This window comes from Myotis daubentonii, chromosome 2 (genome assembly GCF_963259705.1).
Source record: "Myotis daubentonii chromosome 2, mMyoDau2.1, whole genome shotgun sequence".
NCBI lineage: Eukaryota > Metazoa > Chordata > Mammalia > Chiroptera > Vespertilionidae > Myotis > Myotis daubentonii.
The window spans coordinates 59,533,176-59,558,198 of NC_081841.1; the positions used below are offsets into that span (position 1 = coordinate 59,533,176).

Consider the following 25,023-nt stretch of genomic DNA (forward strand, 5'->3'; position numbering starts at 1 on the left):
TCATGTCCTCTATGAACTTTATAAAAGCCTTTGGGTCTTTCCTAAAGAACGTAATGTTTCCCTCTTTTTTCAAAAGATAGGAAGCATGGGAAGGAGTGAAGCAATCTCAATGTGTCTGCTGTAAATAAATAGATAGATAAAGATATCTATTTCTACATGATAGATATTAAACATGTATGTATTTATGAATATGCACCCCAAAGCATATATACCTACTTTGTCTTAATTGTACATTTGTATTGAGGGTAATAATGCTCCATAAGTTTAATATACCAGTAATATAATGCTGCATGTGCACATACATGCCTTTATTTATAAGTATAAGTCATAAACTAATTTTTCATTAAATATTTAATATTAACTTAAATAAGAAATAGGTACCTACTGTGTCTATGGAAGAATTTATTAGAAAATTTTATTATTTATGGCTCTTTTATTATTTTACCCTAAAATATGTTTTTTGTTTTTGTTTGTTTTGTCTCTTAGGTAAATTGGTGGATGAAACTGGAGAGTATAAATATATGTATATAGCCTGCGGGGCTATTGTGTTCCTAGCAAGTGTGTGGCTGCTCATTGGTAATACTATAAACTATAGATTGCTTGCAAAGGAAAAGAAGTTGGAAAAAGCAAAGGAGGAAACGTATAACAAGCCTGAGTCCCGAGAATCTGAACCTTTGAACGCATCTAAACAATGTGATGCTGAAGTCAAAAGCACGAGGCCAGGGCGCAATCCCTCAGAAAGAGAAACTAATATATAGCAAGAATCACGCCTCTGATTTCAGTGTTTATGACTTTTTAAAAAATATGTGTTTGTATTGATTTTTTAGACAGAAAGGAAGGAAGAGGGGAAAGGAGATAGAAACATAGATGAGAGAGAAGCATTGATTGGCTGCCTCCTACCGAGGATCCAGCAGGCAACCCGGGCATAGGCCCTGACCAGGAATCGAACCAGCGACCTCTTGGTGCATGAGACAACGCTCATCCACTGAGCCACACCGGCCGGGCCAGTGTTTATGACTTTCTTATAAGAACTTTTTTTTTCCCTCCAAAATATTGGAAAGGAGTTTAGTTTAAATAAAACTTCATAATGAATGACGGAGATGAGATTTCCCTCAATGGCAGATTTTAAATGTTTCCTTTTTAAAAGTTATATTTTGAGATTATGCATATAAAGAATGCAAGGGTTTTATTTTCATACATGACTCTGGTTGTGGTAATTAAAATAATTTCCAAATCTTCCAGTGACTTCCAGTCTTGATTATAGAGATCTGAATTCCAAACCCCTGGTTTAAGTAGTTAGAAGGAATATGTTTAATCCTATAAAAAATACCCTCTCCACATTTCATTTTTTAAGATATTAAAGTGTGAAATGGAACTAAAGGCAAATGAATTTCCACTCACAGTATCTGGAGAATAAAAAACAAATAAGTTCAAAAAGAATATTATCACCATACTATTTTTTTTTCTTTTTACTTAAAAACTATCCGTGGAGAAAAAAGATGTGTGTTATATTTGCATACTACTGTACATGTGGATTTTAAAGATAAGAACATGGGTGGTGGAAATGAGGTGATCTTAATTTGAAAATACAACTAACTTTTTTAAACCGTAAGATTTGATTAATTTGATTAGCCCATGCACATGCTTTCTTTGAGGGGGCCATTAGTACCTGGTAGTAGAGAATAGCACCCTCAAATTAATTTTAGAATTTTTACCTAATATGTAAACTAAGTTAAAAGCCTAAATTACCCTCAAGCAATGGACTGCGTCCATTGATTTTAAAAGGGATTTTTAAAAAGATTTTTTTATTGGTTTTGAGAGAGAGAGAGAGAGAGAGAGAGAGAGAGAGAGAATGGATTATTGAACTTGCAACCTTCGGAGGAGGTATGATGCCCAACCAACTGAGTTGCACAGGGCAGGGCTAAAAAGGATTTTTGTTAGTAATCCAGAAAGTAAGAACCAGGGATTTTATTTTAACCAGAACTCATCTGAGCTATTTTCAGACTGAGACAGCAAGTAGAATCAACCCAAATCCTGGTGGATAGATTTACAGATAAGCCAAGTTGTAATTTTTCCCAACACGCAGTGGTGATCAATAGGTTACTGTTATGAATAATACATTTGAGAAAACTAAGAGTGCAGGGGTGCTTATAATGAGCCCTCTAAACTCTCATTTCCTCCCTTCCCCAAAAATGTAAAAGCAAAAACCAAAAATCAGAAATAGGCTTTTCACTCAGCCGCTGAAAATGCCTCCTATCATAGGGATGTCGGCGCTTGAAAATTCTGCCCTCCACTGACCGGGCTTCCTGCTGCCTCTGAACTTACCTGGTAACTATTAACTAAACCAGCAGACTGTTAAAAAAAACAGCTGCTAGGACTGGAGGCTGTGCGTGAGCTGGTACATGCACTTGTGAAGGGCAGGGATCGTGTGTAACAATAGCAAGAAGTTTGCAATCCTGCGGCCCAGATTAATTTCGCGGTTTCTCGTTTTCATGGCGATGTGAAAACATCTGGGAACCCGCAGCACTCCTGAATACAGTGGCACATGATAGTTTTCTGTACATTCAGAACTGTAAATACCATTTTGAGTTATAAAGCGCTTGTAAACAAGAAAGAAATTGTGCTTTACGACTAAAGGTATAAATATTTTGTCTACAGATCTGAAGTTTAAGTTAAGACCATGATTAGTAAAAAGCATTTAGTGCTTGATTATTGAAGTGATATCACTCTCAAGATGTCAAAAGAAATTTGCTGGGGTTTTTGTGTGTTTTATTAATTGCGGTAGAGACAGGTGCTATTCTTATTCCCTAAAAGATTGTACCTGTATATCAAGCTTTGGTGATAGCTTACATGAAGGATTTAATTTGTAAAATGTATGCACTGTTTAAGCATGCGGTTCACATTTAGGAAGCTATATAAAATTCCATATTTCATTTAACGTTCACTGTTTGCATAAAAAAGAGGTATTTGTATTTTTCAAATATTAAGTAAAACGATATGTGCCAATACCATCAGTAAATTAATCAGGGAAATGTGGCAGTATATGGCTGTGGGTTTTTATTATTATTTTTTTTTATTATTATTATTTCATTTTATCCAATCTTGAGTCTTGAATGAGCTATTTTCATATTATGAGTGCTTTTCTATGTAACTCTGATTCGTCATAAGCAATGCAATATCGTAAATTAGTCACTCTCCAGTCTTCAACATTTCCCAAAGTGTCTTGAATTCTCTGGAGACACACTTGTAAATGAATATAGATATTAGACTCAGGAGTAAGGAGAATAAATAGCAGAATAGTGATCATGGGTTTTAGGTCTAAGGCTATAGTCCTTTTTATCACCAGCTGGTAGAGACGTGCTGGTGGGGGGCATTCCAGTAGTTATCTCCACAAAAAAAGGTTTATTCACATACTGACAAATTTCTTGTCAAAAACCAATTCATATTTATTTTATTGCTCCTTGGTCATCTTCAATATGCTTTCATTTCTGGCACTGATTATATCAAATTGTTAAAAAAAAAAAAGAAAGAGAAGGGAAATTGTGCATTCAGAGTGCATGATATGATGTATACAGTCATGTCTGGCAGTGGCAATGCAGCAAGTTACAAATACGTACACATAGCAATGCCCATACATACATATTGAAAATTTAAATCAGAGTATACTGGAAAAAGTGGTATAAATTCTCATACAGGACGCAGAATTGTTCCAAGGCACTCTTCCTGCTCCCTTGAACTTGTTAAAATATTTATTGATTTAACAGAATCTTTCAAAGATTGAAAAGAGAATATTAACTTAGAACATTCATTATCATTTTGCCACATAATAATGGTCTTTCCTGGTCCTTTTTAGGTCTAATCAGCACACATTTAAGAGGCAGGGAGTCAGGCTCTGGTGTACTTCATGTTGGAAGACTTGATGTTTTCTCAGTGTAACTTCACATGACACGTAAGTTTCACTTCGTTAGTACAGAGTTCCAACCACCTTATCTACACACACACACACACACACACACACACACACACACACACTATTCCCAGACACTAGGAAATAACTAAAATCATTAGGTTTGATACACTTGAATGTGCACTTTAGAAATCTAGGTATTTTTTACTCATCCTTCTCTGGCTGCACATGACAACTGAGGATAAAGAAAAAAAGACCATAAGATATATTAATGGAAGTTGATGTTATAAAATATAGAAATAGCCTTAATCATTAGTTGGAACTTATTTCCTATCAAAAATACATTTTCAAAAAAAAAAAAAAAAACACACACCCAAAACCTCTCATTTGTATAAAATTTTAGGCTTAATTTAAAAAAAATTGTGACTGTTAGGTTCAATTTAATAGGAAGAAAGGATGCAAAGTGGGAAGGGATCTAGTCTTTATGTATTATGCATTTTGCCTACCTAATATTTTTTAATATTCAAGCCAAATCATAGGTAGAGGCTATTGGCCTGATATAATAGATGAGTGAAACAAAACCAAAAAAAAAAAAAAAAAAAAAAAAAAAAAAACAAAGAAATTCAGCAAATTACCAAAGATAAAAGGTAATGTGTGACAGAATCAGAACTAAAACTCAGGTTTATCTAAAAGCAGAAAGAGCCCCTAGGATGTTTACTACCTGCTGCCTCCTAATAGGAGGTGTAGAAGCTAGATGCAATACAGATACAACAAATTTAAACCTTATGCAGGGAAACCAATTAGGTTTAACTTCTATTCATATTATGATTTATATAGTGTTTGTTAGAGGCTGCATTTGCTATAACCTGATTACATAATTTCAAGTTGGCTGTTTTTCTAGTCAATGCACCTTACCCAAAATCATGGTAATGATTATGTAATATCCATAATTATTTTAATGTAACTTTTCATAAAAAGAATGACATAGTTGTATGATTCAAGCATAATATATTTTCCCTGAGGTTGAATTTAGAAGAACAAAGTTATTTTCTTTATGGATAAGTAATTCCCATATTGGTAGCTACTTATTATGACTCAAGAATTGAAAGTACTTATTATGAAACATTATTTTCAGAATTATGATTCTTATTTACAAGATTTTCCTAAATTACAAAAAAAAAAACACTTTAAAAAGTTTGTGATATATAAATAACTTGGTTCATCTATGCAATATGTATTTACTTGTGCTATTTTCTGCCATGGCCCCTATACCCTTAACTCATTTTTCAGGTTTTCCTGAACATCTGTATTGTCATTTTCCCCTGTTCCCTGTGACCTATAGACGGAACAAGGGCCATTGCTTTTTCCCTCATTCCAAACTTCTGGCGTGCATGGAGTATTGTTCTCCTTAGCTTTATTTCAGATGGTGCACTTCTAACGTCTTACATCCTTCACAGGGTCACCACGCTGCATCGGGTCTGATTTGTGGTTAGCAGCAGTGGCCACATTCCTGGGGCCAACAGTGTATACTTTTGGCAATTACCACTCATCTTTCAAATAAAGGAACTTGTGTGACTGTACATTCGATACATATATATATTTGAATGCGATTTTTTAAAATCTACAAAAATTGATCTTTTTGCCCTTGGCCCTTATTCTCCTGGATGTTTCTAATTTTCTTAAAGTGCCTGACAACTTGGAGAAACCAAGCTTACCTTCAAACATAGCACCATCACATCCATCCTGTAGGTCTTTTCGATGCAATGACATCGCCGATACAGCATACTGAGTCGATTCCTTACCACAGCAGTTCACAATACCAAAGAGCATCACAATGGTTGAGATAAAATAGAAATTAGTCTTTACTCATGTCACTTCTTTTTAGGGTTGGGATTCTACATGTCAATGTGCATGACCTCGTGCATGAGAAATCGACTTCAAAACCAACAGACCCAATTGTCAGTAATCTCGCATAATCAAAATCAGAAACTGAGCTCCAGAAAATATCTCTGTCGATCCTTAAAAATTGAATAATTCGCTGAGCTCATGCGATTTTGTTGTTGTGATAGTCTCTTCTTTGCTCGCAATAGTCTGTACACTGTAGGTTGTAACTCTACCTGGTTTATTTCACTCCTCTGTCCCTCATGCTTTTCTTTCACCTTCTTTGGCTTCTGTGCGATTCGTGAAAGAATTGCTAGGGTAGTATTGAAATTCATGACTGTAGGTCTCTGCCTTAAAAGGAAAATTAATGCTGCAAAAACAATTTTTGACTTTAGTGGAGCATAGGAGAATTTCTTTAGACCGTATTGCTTCTCCCATCCCAACCCCATGCTGCTTTACCTTGCCCTCTTCTTTCTTTCTTCTTTTTTATCATTATTTTTAAAAATCCTTTTCTTTTCTTTTTTTACAATGTGTAGGTCAAGTTCTTAGAATTTCATCTAATTGTGGACATTTTTAGCACAGGGTTTTTGTTTCTTTGGCGGGTTTAGTTTACTTCCTCTATTTGCCCACTCTCCATGTTTTTCAGTCTTCATAGGTGCTTGTTAGTAAGTTGCATAATATTCAGTACTTCAGCAGATGATTGATTATTCAGAGGTCATAAATTTACTGTCTTTCAGCAGATATTTTTCTTCACACAGTTTAACAAGATCTTTGCTCTTTTGTTTTAAATTTGAATATGGCAATATAAGCTAGGGAAACGCAGGCACTCAATATTCTGTTAAGTATAGATTAGTAAAGAGTTCTGGTCAGATGAATAAAAGAATTATGTGAATGTCTGAGTGAAGTTTTAGCACATTCGTCTAAGACTTTCATTCTAGATTTACTGTTGTTTTGCTCTCATATGTATCTAAAAAAAAAGGTTTTAAGTTTAACCCAGTTTATATAGCTTGTTCATTAAAGTACAGGACAAATTTTTAATAAACTATTTAATTGACTTTAGTTTTCTACCAATGCTATTCTAAGTAAAGTATAAATATTTCTGGATTTAGTGAGGAAGGACATGTGAACTGAACTGTTTATTTTCTAAGCATTATGTGTAATTTTGATTTGTATTGTATTTTTTGATATATTTATGTATCAAAGATATATTTAATTAATTTGTTTTGTCATCTCTTATCTTAAGTTAGGTTTGTTACAAATTCATACTTTTGCAGAATAATACCAGAACGGGTGAAGGGCTTTGGCTAAACATACATCTGCCCTCTGAGTGACTGGATAGCCATATCACTTGTCATGGTGAACTTTGTAGCATGTATACATACTTACCTGGAAATAGCCTAACCTTACTTGAATCCTTTATTTCCAAAATGAATATATTTCTCCTAATTGAATTATACTTTACAAAATTATGTTTGTAAATTTAATTTGAAGAACAGTTGATGATTCCCACAATAGATAATTTTGAGTAAATTGGACGTAATAACTGGGGGGGGGGGGTGGTGGTGAATGATTTTGTCCAATATGTATATGTTGTTACAGCGATATCTAAGTCATTAAAAAATACACACTAATGATTTGTTTAGAGAGTCTATGTGTCAGTATTCTATTGATTCCTTTTTTTGTCTTATGCTCATATTTTAGAAGCACTACTCACTTATTTGTTTCCTAAAAGTATAATAGCACAGCACAGAACACACAATATAAGTTTGTTGAATTATTAAGTCATAAGCAAGAAATTAATGCCATTGTATAATCTAGAGGAGAACACCCCAAAAATATTTTTAAAGATTTTTTATTGATTTCTAGAGAGAGAGGAAGGGAGAGAGAGAGAAAAAAACATGGATGTGAGAGCAACACATCAGTTAACTGCCTCTTGCATGTCCCTGATGGGATCGAACTGACAGCCCTTCAGTGCATGGGACAACACTCCACCAACTGAGCCACACTGCCCAGGACCCAAAAATATTATTTGACTTAAAAATATGAGAATGGATTAATAAAATAATTAGTATAGGATCTGTCTCAAAAATGCTTGTTGTTTTTTTTTTAAATGGTCGTTTCACCTACTTAAACAGTACTAAAATCTACAAGAGGTGTCTGGCAAAAGTAAAACTAGAGTTTCTTTTATCTTAGAGATCCCATCTACCTTTCTTCTCATTTTATCTAGATATATATTCTTCCTAGATTTTTCCTCTTTTAATTCCATTCCAAAACAGGAAAAAAAATGAAATCACTTCTAAATAACAGATCCCTGATGAAGGGGAAGAATAATTGCTATTAGGAATTCTTTCTGTAAAATCGTAAGAACAGTAATCTGTACTCTTAGTATTTATTGCTTAGTTCATCAAGGATATTTACCCTAAGAACATACTTTAATAAAAGTTTTGATAAACATATTGTCACAGTAAAATCTTTCCAGAACAGGGCCCTAAATGCATCTGCAGTCAGTGATGTGTTTGGTTAGATTCAGCTAAACTGATGTTCATATGTAAGTTTGCGTTGTCATTGTGACAGGGCAAGCCTCAGTACTGCAGTGAGTGCATTAGCTAAATATAAGGTTCCCTCTTTGGAATGAGGATAAAAATGAGATCAGGTATAAAAATTCGTATACTGTATTGAAGATGGGAGATCAGGATCTTTCTATTCAGTGGCTAAAGTTTACATTTGATTTGAAGCCTTTTATTTATAAGCACTTCCCTCCAAATGTTTTAAACTAGTGTGTCAATTTTTTCTAGAATAAATATGTTCCCATTTTTGAGGAATTTTAAAAAAACATTTTCTTGCCTACATGTATTATTTTAACAAATATATTGTTCTCATCCCATTATTACATTTGGTAAATATTAAAAGTAAGGGTTACTGGGATAAAAACTATACATAATAACATATTGCTTATATAGATATGACTTTCCTTGGCAATAGCCACACCTAGCCTACTTTTGCAAGAATTCTTTAGGATTTAGATTTAGGGGTTAATCTGTAGAATTTTTTTCAAAGTATAATTATATCTGAGGCTGTATTTTTATGATTTTTAAGTAAAAATACTTAAATGGATTTGCTTTGCTCTATAGGCATCTTAAACACCACTGAACAAATGATTGATCATACTATTGCAGTTACTATAATAGTGAAATAGATAGCTTTGCCTGAAACCTAAGATAATCCAATCAATTGTTTTCATATAATTTAAATTATGGTTATATATATTTCATTTTTTTCAAAAACTTTATAATAATTATAATTGAAAAATTAATATAATAAATGCCTTTCAAAGTTTAAAAATATAAGCTAGAACCTCTACTTTTTGCCTTCTTACAGATGAATGTACTTAAAGTGATTGTGACTTGATCTTGGAATATATATTCCTGTTATTTTTGTACATATAGTAGTTCTAAACTTGGCAAGAACTGGCATTTGCATACAATATATTTTGTCTAAACACAATGTAGATTTATTTAAATCAGAAGTATATTGTGTTGATCATTTTTAAATTATATTGTCTTTAACGTCCTTTATTTTTAAGTTAGCTTGTTTGAATAACAATCATTTACCACTTTGCTTTCATTTATACATGGTTCTATGGACATACTGTTTTAGAAAAATCTCTGTTGTTGTGTCTAGGTTTGACTACATAACTAATTTAAAACCAAATGTTGAATTCTTCGGGGGGGGGGGGGCGGTATATATTTTGCCAGCAGTTTTGAGTATATTTTCAAGTTTATCTCTTTCTTATTGGACTGTGAGCTCCTGTGCACAGGGACATTCTCTTAGTTGCAATAACAATTTTAGTGCCTAGCAAAGTGCCAGGCACAGAATAATTCCTTTATTGAGATAAATTGACTGTGCTAGATTGTTAATACTACAGTGTTCTATGGTGCAGGCTGGTGTATGTTAGAATTCTCTGGCTAATTTTCAAAGTAAGGTATAGAAAGCAAATAGTTATAGCATTTTATCTTTAAGCTGATAGTTTATTTTGAAGATTTCATTTTTGTCAGTAAACATTTTATGCAAATGTTGAATTATGCAGCAGCTAAATTCATGGTACACGTGAACTAGTTTTAGTTTCTTTACAAAATGAGAAAAGCTCCTTAGGCTTCCTGAAGATAAATGTTGACAATAGTTCTATTGACCAAAGGTGCTACTTATTTTGCAATATTTACCTTGATCATGAATGTTCCTATTTGCTGGGCTTTATTTCTTTTTTTCAGGGGGCAGGGGGAAGAGTACAAAAGATCAGAATGTAATTTCTTCCTGAATTATGCAATTTACCACTGTATATCTTTCCTTGTACTCTATTATTATTGTATTTAAATTATTATTTACTGCTTACTAATTTTTATTGCAGGGCTATGCTGTTTCTTAGAAAGTATATGCATTTGTATAACATGTAAGGAAAAACTGTATTGCTTATTAAATTAACATTAAGATAACAAATAAATGTTCACGTTAAATTTTTAAAATGAAATGTACACTGCCTTTTTTTTAAGGACCATTAAATAATATGCTAACCAAAAGTTAATTTCAACATCTGCTCAAACGTGAGGGCACCACCTTTTTCTGAATTCACATAATTGATTAATGTCCATGGAAGTCAGACATAGTCAAAATACAAGCCACTTCTAAGGGCTGAAAAAAATGCCCAGCATTTGCTTTTTTATGCGTATACAGTGTAATGGATTTACACAGAAATAACACACTCAGTTCAAAAAGAGAACATTATCTGCACCATAGGAGTTCTTCTCAAACCACTTCTCAGAGTATCTTCCCTCAACTTTTTTTAAAGAGACTTTATTGTTTAGAGAAATTTTAGTTTCACAGCAAAATTGAGTAGGTAATGCAGAGATTTCTCATATATGCCCTGCAGATGCAATGGACACACTGTTATCACCCAGAGTCCATAGTCCACATTAATGTTCACTCTTGGTCTTAGGCCTTCTATGGGTTTGGACAAATTTATAATGGCATATATCCACCCTGGAGAAAACAAATAAGAAAAATATAAACCACTTATTATGTCAGATACTAAGTGCTAAGGGAAGGATAATAAGGAGGTTGCTATTTTAGATAAGGTTGAAAAGAAGAGAAAGTAACATTTACATAAAAGCCTAAAGGAGGCAAAGGAACAAGACATGCAGATTCCTGAAGGAAGAATATTCCAAGCACAGGAAACAGTAAGTGTGAAAGCTCAGCCATGTCTGGCAAGTTCAAGAAATGGCAAGATGTCAGTCTAGCTGGGCTAAGTGAAGGGGGAAGTAGATGAGATCCGGGAAGGGATTAGGGAACAATTTTTAGAGCCTTAATGTCAAATAAAAGACTGATTTGTACACTGAGGAAAAGTAGCATTTTTGTACAATTCTTTTTCATCAAGATAGAAGACAAAAACAAGAAAGATAATGCAATTGTAGAAGCAACCTACAATCAAATCTATAGTGTTCTAGCTTCCTCATGTACATTACCACACCCCAACCGGCTTCTATGTTCTATTCTAAGTCTTTGTCTATTTTTAGTACCTAATCCCCAAATCTATTTTCTCTAATGACTAAATCTAATTCTCCAGTCCATTTCCCCCCGTGACTGTTTATCCATATTCTACCTAGATTTCAGGCATCCCCGCCACACTCCCAAATGTTCAATTGACTGTTTTGTAAAGGAAAAGGATCAAAGTTCTGAGCATGGTATTACAATTCTTATTATCTATCACCACTTACCCTTTCCAACTTATTTCTTAATAAATACTCTATAATTACTAAAATATAGTCGCGTGGATCTCTTTTTATTTTCATAAATTTGTCATTTATTTTTGTATCATGCTATTTTATAAGACTATAATGTATTTTCTCATTCCTACTTTTAAAGGTCTGGTAGATGTTTTTCAGCTATGGACTTTTGCCATAAGACCTAATGATTAATGAAACTTTAGGTAAAATGTAAGTTTGAATATATACATCTAATTCTATCCTAAATTCTGAAGAAAACTATCAATAGGCTAAGAAAAACATTCTACACTTGTGTTTGAAATAGGAAAAATTATGTAAATATGCCAGAAACTAAAATTTCTTCTAGATAAAGGGTAGAATGGCCATATACAAAATTCCATAGGATTATTTCTGATGTTTGCTCCTTATCAAATGTACCCAACTCCTCTTACAAGCTACTATCTTACTCATCCTTTAACATAGATAACAAGGTCAAATTTTCTCATAAACCATCTCCTGGCTAATAACCTCTCTGGTGTTAACCCTTGTCAAGTCACTATTTTAAGACTTTTTTGGCCAGTCTTATCGAGGTATACTTGACAAATTTGCATATAATTTAGGTGGACAATGTGATGTTTGATATACCTTGTAAAATGGTTATCACAATCAAGCTAATTAACATGTGCATCATTTCCCATAGTTATGATTTTTTGTAATAACATTTAAGATCACCTCTCGGCAAATTTTAGGTGTGCAATGCAGTATTGTTAACGATAGTCACATGCTGTACATTAGATCTCCAGAGTTTATTCATCCTTCATAATGTGATGTTTATAAACTTTCCCAACAATTATTTGTTTCCTCCACCACCCAGCCCCTGGTAACCACCATTCTATTCAATGCTTTTATGAGTTAGACTTTCTTAGATTCCACATATGAGTGAGATCATGTAGTATTTCTCTTTCTGTATTTGTCTTATTTTATTTAGCACTAGAAGCCTGATGCATGAAGATTCATGCAAGAACGGGCCTTCCTTCCCCTGGCTGCCGGCACCGCCTTCGCTCCAGCTGGAGCTGCCTTTCCGCCTTCGCTCAGGCCCAGAGCCTCCTTTCGGGAGCTGCCTTTCCATCTTCCCACACTGCCCAGAGTCCCAGAGTGGCAGGGGCAGTGAGGAATGCCTCCATTGTCACCATGACAACAATGCAAGCTTCCTGCCCCACCTCTGGCCACTCGGTGCTTGTGTATGCAAATTAGCCCGATAGCTTTGTTGGGTTAATTTGCATACTCACTCCTGATTGGCTGGTGGGTGTAGTGAAGTTATGGTCAATTTGCATCTTTCTCTTTTATTAGTGTAGATAATGCTTTCCAACTTTATCCATTTGTCCAAAGTGACAGAATTTCTTTTTTTTTTTAATCATGGCTGAATACTATTCCATTGTATATATACCACATTTTCTTTATCCATTCATCTGTTGATGGACACTTATGTTATTTCCATGTGTTGACTTTTGTAAATAATGCTGCAGTGAATATGGGAATACAGATATCTTTTTGAGATACTGATAACATTTCCTTTGGATCTATACACAGAAGTGGAATTGCTCATTCGTATGGTATGATAGTTCTGTTTGTAATTTTTTGAGAAATCTGCTTGTTGTTTTCCTAATCACTACACCAATTTACATTCCCACCAGCAGAATGCAAAGGTTCCCTTTTCTCTACATCCTCACCAACACTTACTTTTTAGTTTTTTTAATAATAGCCATTCTAACAGATATAATATTGATTTCCATTTCCAGGATATTAGGGATTGGTGAGTACCTTTTCATATATGTATAGCCCATTTGTATGTCTTTTAAAAATGTCTATTCAGATTCTTAGCTGATCTTTTAATTGGGTTAAGTTTTGTTTTTTATTGAGTTGTATGAGTTTCTTATATATTTTGAATATTAATCGCTTATTGAATATATAGTTTACAAATATTTTCTCCTATGCTTTAGATTGCCTTTTTTATTCTGTTGAATGTTTCCTTTGCAGTGCAGAAGTTTTTTACTTTAATGCAATCTCACTTGTCTAGTTTTGCTTTGATGCCTGTGCTTTTGGTGTCATAACCAAAAATAATCATTGCTCAAACCAATGCAAGACATTTTTCTATGTTTCTCCCAGGAGCTTTATGGATTCCAGTTTTATGTTTAAGTCTTTAATCTATTTTGAGTCCATTTTTGTTTTGTAGTGTGAGATGAGTCCAATTTCATTCTTCTACATATTGGCATCCAGCTTTCCCAGCACCATTTGTTGAACAGACCATTCTTCCCCCATTAAATGTTCTTTTCATCCTTGTCAAAGATCAGTTTATGTAGATGCTTGGAATTATTTCTCTACTTCAGTCTAAGACATAGAGCAGGGGTCCTCAAACTACGGCCCGCGGGCCACATGCAAATACAAATATTGTATTTGTTCTCGTTTTGTTTTGTTTTTTACTTCAAAATAAGATATGTGCAGTGTGCATAGGAATTTGTTCGTAGTTTTTTTTTAAACGATAGTCCGGCCTTCCAACGGTCTGAGGGACAGTGAACTGGCCCCCTGTTTGAAAAGTTTGAGGACCCCTGACATAGAGCATCTCTTTCTACCAGCTTCCTCATAAGCCCTGAGATTCTCTCTGGTTGTATGATTTTTTGGTCATTTGCTCACCTTTCAACAAATCCCAGAGTCTAAAGCACTTCAGGGCTTAGGCCAGGCTGAACCTTTAATGTGGTCTTGAGTAGAGCCCCTTCTGAATTTTGTTGCCTAAGTTTGGGTGGAGGCCGTTTCACCAAAGAGAATTTGAGATGCTGAACCAAAGAAGAGAGGATGCTGGGTAGGCAAAAACAAAAATGGCTACTATATATTGGAAAAAAAAATGGTGACTTCAAATTGCTCTGTTTCTACTAATTATGTATTTTTTCATTTCCAATTTGCTTTAAATGTGGTAACTGATGCCTTGTGAGGTTCAAACAAAAAACATTATCATTATCTTATCAACCTTCTTAACTTCTATTTAAATAGGCACTCTGCTAAAATGATGTTTGCTCATTATTTGAAGTTGAAACTTATTTAACCATTTCTTACTTTGAGGAATAATTGACTATATTCACTATCAAAGTAAAATGTCATATTATATTTCACTTTTTAAGCTTAATTATTAACAAGAAAATCTTTTTAGAGTAGTTGTCTACATTTTCTTCTCCATAGAATTTCCTTTATAAGTATTGTTTATACAACTTTTATTTTAAAATTAAGTCAATTTAAAACTTGGGGCTATCAGTCTTATATGCCGTTAAAACTTCGCATTCTAGAACATTAAAATTAAATTGAATATATAATATGATTCAAAGCATTTGAATATTATTTTTGGAAACACATAACCAAAATTTTATAGTTACATTAGGAAAACGGTGATCATATATATTTCTCTAAAGTGCTAATTATCCTCTCAGAATTTTTTACACAACACATTAAGTCAAGAACACTTTTAACAAAAGCAGTATGAGGAGAAAGAAGATATCTAGAGATGTCATTAACAGAACAAATTGTGATAGAAAAATGCAGCTATCTTCATGTTTACATATATAAAAAACATAAACTGTGAAATCTAAAAAAATAAAAGGTCAAACTCATAGAAACAGATAGTAGCAAAGTGTTTGCCAGGGGCTTGGGGTATGAGAAATAGGGAGAGGTTGGTAAACGGGTACAAACTCTCAGCTATAAGATGAATAGGGTCTGAGGATCTAATGTAAAAGTTGGTGACTATAGTTAACAGCACTGTATTGTATAATTAATTTGCTAAGAGACTGGAACTTAAATGTTCTCACACACAGGAAAAAAAATAAATATGCAAGGTGATGAATGTGTTAATTAACTAAATGGAAACAATTATTTCACAATGTATATGTATATCAAATCACCACAATATACACTTTAAATATCTTACTTTTTAAAAAACAATGTTATCGATTTTTAAGAGAGAGGAAGGAAGAGGAGAGAGAGAGAGAGAAATATCAATCAGCTGCCTTCTGCACACCCCCTACTGGGGATCAAGCCCACAACCCAGGCATGTGCCCTTACTCATGATCTCTTGGTTCTTAGGTCGACACTTAATCACTGAGCCACACTGGCCAGGCTGGATCAATCTCCTGAATTCAGTTTATGGATTGTGAGTCTCAAGTTGGGTCACATGGCTGCCACTGGGATCAGGGACCAGGTTCTGTTAACAGAAGGAGGGAAGAGAATTCCTGGGCAGATAAAGACCATGGGTACTACAATCACCAAAGAAAAACGGTTGGTTAGAATAATTTGAATAACTGCTTTAATTCTCTATTATTTTGCTTCCCTCTGAGACAGATTATAAAAAAATTATTTAAGTGCAAGCTTTGGAGGTAATAAGGTTGAGACATGAGGGGAGTGAACATGAAGAGAGGCATATTGGAATCTGTAAGAGCTAATATAATTTCAACAAAATGTTTTCAAAATTGTCAGTAACTTAATGTTTATTCAAATATCTAGCTATTTTGCAATTTCAGATCACATTAAATGAGAAATTAATATTTCTATGTTTATCAAAAGAGACTATGGGCTTGCAAAGATTTAGAAAATTGGTGTAATGGGACTTGTTTTGTTAACAAAACATAAACTCTGAAATTGATTCCAATGTTATGCTTGGAAACAAATTGGTTATAAATCAGCAAATGAACAAGGATTAATTTTCAACTCATTTGCCATCCTATATCTAGGGAATGTTTAGTAAATCCTTTGGATATTGCTCAATGAACTCTAATTTTTAATTGGACTTGAATTAACACCTTCAATCTCTTTCTTTTGTCCTAATTGCATCTTTAATACGACAGTTAGAAAGCACAATATTTGCAGCATTCACGTTAGAACTCTCAAATACTTTTTTCAGTGGAAGAGTATTCCTTGTCCTTTTCTGTGAAATTGCTAATTTTACCAATTTAATTTAATTATTATCTTTTGAAGACATATATAATGAAGGATTTAATGACTCCATCCATCTCCTGAAATATTTAATAAAATTGTGTGTGTGCTTCTTTGTGCACACATATATAGAGAGAGGGGATCCACAGTTTATATCAAAATTTCCAAGGCATTTGTGAGCCAAAAAATGTTTGAGAAGGGCCAGTAAAGAATGTGGGAAACAAAAAGTTATTGTTTATTTGAATAGAAATATAACAGCAATTTTGCTCCTATTTCACTCCACTGGGCACCTAGTAAATGCTTGAATGTGAATACTAGCAATAATCTCAAAGACAGGCCAAGTGCTTGCTGTGAGTTGGCCTCTGCTATATTCCTTACATTACATAATTTAGTACTTCTCCCCACCCTGTGAAATAGGTATACTCATCCCACATTAAAGTTGAAAATACTGTAACTTAGAAAAGTGAAGTACTTGCACAGGGTCACATAATAATGAATGAGACAGCTGGAATAGAAATCTATTTGTGGCTCTTAGCCCTATTATCATGCTAGAAATAGGACAAACACTCAAAATATGCATTGAGTTAAATTAAAATTTTGACTTGAGAATTGTGTGATAGGATAAGAATAGAATATATTTACCAGTCATTAAAATGCCCTTCAAGCTTGGCCTGTGTGGCTCAGTGGTTGAATATTAACCCATGAACCAGGAGATCATGGTTCGATTCCCAGTCAGGGCGCATGCCTGGTGTCAGCCAGCATGAGCACTACATAGCACTGCTGCTCTGAGTTGCTCTGAGTCCATCTATTCTTCTGAATTCTTCCCGACTATGCCAGAGTAGGCTCCTCCTTGAACCCTACTCACTACACTAACTGTTGGGTCCAAGCCCCTCTGTTTAGGGCTGGGCCTTCTTGGATGCTGGGTCTTTGATAGAGAAGCCATGAGAAGTTGTTGGTATATAAGAATGAGTTTTTATTACAGAAGCCATCAGAAAAAACAGTCCTTCACAGCAGTCTTATACAGACAGGCAGCCGGACATCGGCTGGTAAATACACATCTTTCCCACACAGTAGTAGCAGACTCTGTACCCAGTGAATATCTGAACAGCCAGACGCTGCCCTCCGGACTTACCACCTCACATTGTAGTGGTACCTGAGCTCTCTGTCCTAGTAGCTTCTCCAGCCTCTCTGGCTCAGCACCTTCTCTCTCCTTGCCCAGCACACTCACTGGTCTCTGTAGCCTCACATAGTAACTACCTCCTAGCCTCTCTTTCAGCACACTGGCTGGTTAACATGGTAGCTTTATCTGAGCTCTCTATGAGCTCTTGGCCTTTCATCATAGCAATACCAGCTCTCAGCACCATCTGAGCTCTCTAGCCTTTTCCCTCCTGCTGGATGGTCTCTGTAGCATTACGTCTCTGTATAGCACACTCCAGCACACTTCTTCACACTCCAGCAGACTAGCTGGTCAGTAACTTGTGTATTATTCCAGAGACAAAAAAGGTTTTATGCCAATAGCTACATCAATCATTTGGCCATAGAAGGGCACACATGCACAGTATACTGTGAGATTGTTGTGCATGTGTCCTTGCACCTGCTTATGGTATCTTAGCCTAGGCACAGAGTGGCCTTGGACATTCGGTGTATTCACAACAGGACCTCTATGCTTTAATTGGCCTTGACTATCAAACATCTCTGGCGTGGTTCCCACACCAGGGTTGCAGGCTCGATCCCCAGTGGGGAGCACTCAGGAGGCAGCCAATCAATGATTCTCTATCATAATTGATGTTTCTATCTCTCCATCTCCTTTCCTCTCTCTAAAATCAATAAAAAATATATTTTTAAAGGAAAAAAGAAAGAAGGAAGGGAGGAAGGAAGGAAGGAAGGAAGGAAGGAAGGAAGGAAGGAAGGAAGGAAGGAAGGAAGGAAGGAAGGAAGGAAAGAAGAAAATGTCCTTCAAGTAAATAAATTATTGTTCCTTCTATTTTAACTTCATCCCATATTCTTTTTTCTAACCACTTAAAAATGTGATATTGATTTTATTTAAAGTCACCTCATCATTTTGATTATTTAGACAAAATGTGTCCCCAAAGTGAGGCAGAATTCCTTAGAAATGCAGAAAATATTGAACTACCACATTCTTACTTCTGGGCACTCTACTTCTATTAATGTTGCATAAGGTCATATTAGCCTCATAGTCATACATATCACGTTGTTAATTATAATCAAGGAAACCTAACTCATTTTCATATAGGTTTCTATAAAACTACATCTTTCATCTCTATACTTGCCAGAGGTTGTTGGATACAATTATTGTATTTTACATTTATTTCTGTGACACATTTGAAATATTAGATTCCATTCAATTTAATACTTACCTATTAAATATTTGAGAAGTTGATTGCTATGTTCATGCTGTTCATATTCCTTCCTTTAAAAGAATTTATTTACCCTTACTATGGGATTTATAGGTTAATCCAAATCAGATAGAAATGCAACTTTGGGCCATAATCGGTTTGGCTCAGTGGATAGAGCATCGGCCTGTGGACTGAAAGGTCCCAGGTTCGATTCTGGTCAAGGGCATGTACCTGGGTTGCGGGCACTTGCCCAGTGGGGGATGTGCAGGAGGCAGCTGATCGATGTTTCTCTCTCATCGATGTTTCTAACTCTCTATCTCTCTCCCTTCCTCTCTGTAAAAAATCAATAAAATATATTAAAAAAAAAAAAAAGAAATGCAACTTTGGAAAGAAATCCTAATTATTATTATTTTTTTCATCTTATAACCACTAATAGTGAAATTAATAAGTAGTTATTTAGATAACACCTTCTCATTTGCCATTATAGGAGAGAGAATGATTAAACTTCACCTCGTAGAATTAGCCATAAAACAAGGGATTTTATTTCTTCTTCCTGAGGACCAAATAGAAGAAGGAGGAGGAAGAAAAGGAGAGGAAAAAGGATTACACTGTTGGAGAAAATCTTTATTACTCAAAACTTGCAGGATATATGTGCCTTGGGGCTGCTGAGGGGAGAAAGAGGGTTGTAGATGACATCACCTATGACTATTTCATTTAATCCCTGCTACACCCCCTGGGGAACACACACAATTGGGGATGATTAGACTTTGTCACATTCTAAAGCTGCTTGAGTAATTAGTTAAACCGCAGGAGTCATTGCTGGAGAGTAAGTGCAATAAAACGGTAGATCATTTTCTGTATGTCCCTAGAAAGAGAGTCACATCCCTTAGAAACCTCAAGAAGATTTCTGGAAATGTTTCTCGTGCCTTGCAATAATATGGTTGGGCACTAAAGCTTGTCTTATGAAAATCATCTCTCTGGCTTATTATAAGTTTACTAGAGGCCCGGTGCATGACATTCATGCCCGGGGGCAGGGAGGTCCCTCAGCCCAGGCTGCATCCTCTCCAATTTGGGACCCCTCGAGGGATGTCTGACTGCCTCTAGCAATCTGGGACCGCTGGCACCTAACCGTTCGCCTGCCTGTCTGTCTGATCACCCCTAACCCCTCTGCCTGCCTGCCTGCCCGCCTGATCACCCCAAACCACCTCTGCCTGCCTGCCTTATTGCCCCTAATTGCTCCCCTACCAGCCTGATCACCCCTAACCACTTCTGCCTCGCCCCACACTTGAGACCAAGGATTCCCTCCTCTGGCCGGTCACAGGCACGTGGGACCCAGGCTTCCCTCCCTCTGGCCAGCTGCAGGCACCCAAGACACGGGCCACTTCACCCAGGCTGGCCGTAGCCACAGGGGACTGTGGGTGGGTGGCTTCACCCAGGCTGGCTCACAGGACCATGGGGCATGCGGCTTGTCCTTTTCCTGGGCTGCTGGCACCCTGGACCACAGGGTGGGGGGCTTGTCCCTTTCCCGAGCCACAGCCTGACTGGTCCCCACTCCTCTCTCATGAGCTCATTTGTGCCTGGCTGGTTCCCATTCCTCTCTCCCCAGTGTTGAGTGTTTGAGCCTTTATGGTGTGAGGGTGTGAGGGTGTGAGGGTGTGATGACCATTTGCATATTAGTTCTTTATTATGTAGGATAAAATGTCTAACTAGAAATATCTTATCAACTTCAATCACCAAAATTCCCTGCAGGCAAGGGCCAGAGTGGAGATACTGAACCTGCTTGGACCCAGAGCCTCCTCTAGCCAAAGACACAAGAAACACAAGTAGGAAAAACAACTAGTTTAAGAATTACATTTTACCTGATCCATAGTTGCCAGCTGTCAAGGGGCAAGAGCCAGAGAGGAATAAAGTGGGAGGGGGTTCCTGCATCAATGTTTTAGGTGCTGCCTTCAAGCTTTACCAGGGAAAATAACTTTTTTAAATTTCACCCTTAATGATAAGATAGGATGTTGGAGAGACATAACCTTGGGACATAGAGAGTGAAGTATTGCCAGTATTAAAATGGGAGATTTAAAAAAATCCAGAAAATTAAGGATACATTTTACTAAACATCTCCTAAGTCTCCTAAATATCCTGTCCTAATTCTTATTTGAACTATGTTTATGGAACTTGGAAATGAAAAGGCAAATATTTGGGCATCATTTCATTTGGAGATGAAGATCACCTCTGATTTAAAATTAAATTGGAGAGAGCACTAACCATAGATGTGTCTATTTAATATTGGTATTTTAAATACATATTTACCTTTAAGTATAACTGGATATGGGAGGGGACAATTAAATACTGTATGGAATTGCACTTGTATAAAATATGTAGGAAGTCCATATGAGAGAACTCTTTTGGTAGGTTAGAAATGGTCATCTGGTTAATAAAATCATGGACTTTTAGCCCTGTGCCTTTGATAGATGCTAAAGGGATGTAATGTCAGACTTTCTTCATCTTATTTTTAGATGAGATAAATAAAAATATTTCACTCAGAGATGAAATAAGGGGACAGAGAGAAGTTACACAGCATGTCATATTTGCAAATCATGAAAAATAAAGAATTTAAATACCCAGCTTCCTCCCAGTACACAAAATCACCTCAGTTTTTCTGGTAGTTGCACATTAGAAAGGGGTAACAGAGAGATAATATAAAAACTGATCCTAATTAATAACTGTGGACGAAAAGAGGCCACACATTAAACCTGCCAAGCTCGGGGGAGGCCTGTGTGGCAGCCTTCTAACTCAGTAACTCAACTAACCACAAAGGATGGTCTGCAATTACTTTGAACTGAAAGCAGCTTATAGTTGTAGTCATGTCTTAGGTTAGAGTCCTCCCTGACAAAAGTCAATCTTTTCCTTAATTGAGCCTTCCTATTGTCTTTTTGCATCAAGGGTAACATATCTTTGGAATGTCAAAGTAATTTCCATTTTTCCAGGCCCCTCAAATCACAGGTAGAGCACCAGAGGGAGAACACACATCCCCTCATCGTTATTGTGATTGTGTTCATTGTTGACTGTTCACTCTCCTGCACCTGCCTCTTTAAAAGAAGTGTGCATCTATCATGTTGCTTTTTATCTAATCCCAGAGGTCCCTTCCCACCCCCACTTTACTTTCTCCAATCTCCCTAATCTACCACCAGTGGATTTCATGTAACCCACTTATATCTTCTCTTTTGAATGTAATGTATAAAATAAGATGCAAAACTGCCATTTTCTCAAAGCATTTTCTCAATTGCTTTTCAGCAATTGTCATCAGTTTGGTTCAAATAAACTCATAAAAATTCTCTACAGGTTTGAACGTTTCTTACATTGACACAACCTGTAATTGATAGAAATGGACTATTTGCTTTGATGTCTGAAGGAAAATGTTATATTCTTTAGTGATGAAAGAAGGTAGAAAGAAACTAGGCTGATAAAAAAAAAAGATACCACTGGAAAAATTTGAAAAGAAATATATTAAAGAAAAATTTCTACATCAATTAATTTTTTTTTCTTTTTAGATTTATGTGTATAGCTCTAACAAGTGCTATTTTTGTAACCAGACCAGAAGAAATTTGTCTGTAAGCCTTACCTTTTAACCTCTTCCTGTGGAGCCAAGCAATAATAAATTAATATTAAACATTAATTTCCTGTGGTGCTCTCCAGGTAATAATCTTTAAAATTATCATTTATTTCATCAGATAATGAAACATTTAAAAAAGTTTCTCTTTCAACTTTTGAAGCTTCAGTCTGTAATGTAAAACTGGTGATTAAAAATTTTTCATCCCTCAGATTTCTCCCCATAAACATTGGATTTATCCCAATTGGTTTTTATCAATCAGATACAAATGAAATGCTCAAGAATAAAAAGAAATATCTCTACCACATGAGTACACAAGAATTGGGTCTAATATGAGGCATAACCCATCCTAATATATAAAGAGCCAGGGTCCGTCACAACCTAAACATCCAGATGGATGCCCGAACACCAGGCTAGGGTCCCAGCGGGTGCAGCGGGAGTCAGTCCTGGGTCTCAGGCCACCCATGGGACAGCAGCAGGAGGGAGCTGTGGGAACAAAGCCATGTTGCCATCGGACTGGCCTCTTGGTCCCTCCCGCTGCCCGTAGGCTCTGGGGAACCACAGCCATGCTGCAATCTGGGAATCTTGGACTCTCCCCACTGGCCTGCAGGCCCGGGGAACCAGAGCCATGCTGCAATGGGATTGGACCCTACCCGAGGGATCCCGAATTGTGAGAGCATGAGGCTGAGCTAAGAGACCCCCCCCCGCACCCGAGTGCACGAATTTTTGTGCACTGGGCCTCTAGTTACTAATAATATTTTTTATTACATTTGAATGTATGTGTGTGTGTGGGGGGGGCATTTTCCTGTACCATCTTAGGTTCTATGGGGTTTGCAAATTAAATTGACAAAAGGTTAACTGGAGAAAACAAACAAAACATAGTTTACTTGCACATGCAGCACATACACAAAGGATAACTCAGTGATGAGTAACTCCAAGAGGTAGTTAAAGTTTGGGGCTTGTATACCATCTTAACAAAGGGTGATGAATTTCTGAAGCAACAAAACAAAGGAAAAGGCGTTTGGGCTCCTAGGGGCTATAAATTGTGGAAAAGTAAATGCAGGGTGGGGCAAAAGGAGGTTTATAGTTGTGAGTACTTGAAACACAGAGTTTATTCTTATATTATTATTTATTGTTTTATTACTTCCCATATGAAAAACTGAAACCTCCTTTGCCCCACCCTGCCTATGGGGGAAACAAATGAAAGAAGGGTTACTTTAGTAAGGTTTGCTTGTGCAGACCTATCTTGGTGCCAACTTGGCTGTTTTCCTCCTCCTGGTATGGGCAAAGGAAGGAGAAACCCTTCACAAAGGAAAATTTATGTTCTGGTTTTAGTCAGATAGCAGAGGGACAAAGAGCTTTTCCTAGAATTGCTGCTTCTTAATTGCCTTCAGTTCAAAATAATTTTTATGCAAAAGTTGCATATTTTGGGATAGCATATTCCAATTATTAGCTTACCTGTTTTCCATATCTAAGAACTCTGTCTATAATATAGCATATTAGTTATTATAAAACTATCTGATAGTTTAATTAATAACTATAATAAATTCTATGCAACTAGAGTTAATGTTTGAATATAAAGAAAATAATTATACTTTCTTAGAATAGACTTGTTTGCAAAAGAGGATTAATAAATGCTATAGAGCACCAAATCTAGGAAGTACTGCAAAAAACTGTATATAATTAAAGCTGATCCTCCACAATTACACTTGAAATATCTGCTAATGATACAAAGGACAACTCAGAAGCCTCTAGAATGGATTCCAGTTATAAGGCTGGAGCAGGTGGTTTCTAGCATCATATTCTGTGCCATGGCATTTGACCCAACAACACTGAAGCTATGAAGTGATGAATCATGACTTTGAGGCTAAGCAGACAATTAAGAACCCAATAATGCAACTCAGCCTGGAACACATGTAAAAGGGTTTGGTTGAACTTTGGAGATGACTTATTTAGACCACATTTATCGGCCTTTCTCTTTGGATGATAGAAGTAAGCAGAATGGGACAGAATGTATAGAAAGAGTAAAAGAGATAATAATATATGTCTACATTTACCTACATCTATATGGAAAAGAGACAGGTGTTTGCATTTTTTGTATCACCACTGGCTCATGGCCATCCCAGCACACATATGGTCTCCTTATTGCTACACCTTTGCATTGATGTCTACTTCATCTTACAACCAATAACCATTAAAAAAAAAAAAAAAGGAGAGTGTTCTTCTAAACTTCAGGTCCCAACAATCTAGCTCCCATTATCTAGACCACATAGCCTTCTTCTTCAATAAAACAAACCAGTTGGTCATATTATATAACAATAATATGAGAATTATAATACTTTATAACATTTTTAAGTTCTTCATTCTTTTATTCTCTTATAACCACTTTGAGGTAAACAGTGTGTGCATAATTCCTTCACTCATTTGCTTACTAAGTCCCTAGTATGTGTCAGGCACTGTTTGAGGGTAACACATATCTATCATACATGGTTCCTACCTTCAAGGAGTTAATGTTCTAGTTGGGAAGTTACACAATAGGTCATCATG

The 25,023-nt window shown here is 35.9% G+C and overlaps 1 protein-coding gene across 5 annotated transcripts in view; it reads left to right on the top strand.

The window, feature by feature from the left end:
• The window catches only part of SLC16A7 (solute carrier family 16 member 7), a 162,229-nt gene extending 157,154 nt beyond the window's left edge, over nucleotides 1-5,075 (top strand). For all 5 annotated transcript variants that reach the window (XM_059683440.1, XM_059683441.1, XM_059683439.1 and 2 more), the window contains one exon: nucleotides 487-5,075. In XM_059683440.1, the coding sequence (XP_059539423.1) occupies nucleotides 487-758 (272 nt within the window). In that variant the 3' untranslated portion in view covers nucleotides 759-5,075. The remainder of the gene's footprint in view (nucleotides 1-486) is intronic.
• The last annotated feature ends 19,948 nt before the right edge of the window (nucleotides 5,076-25,023 follow it).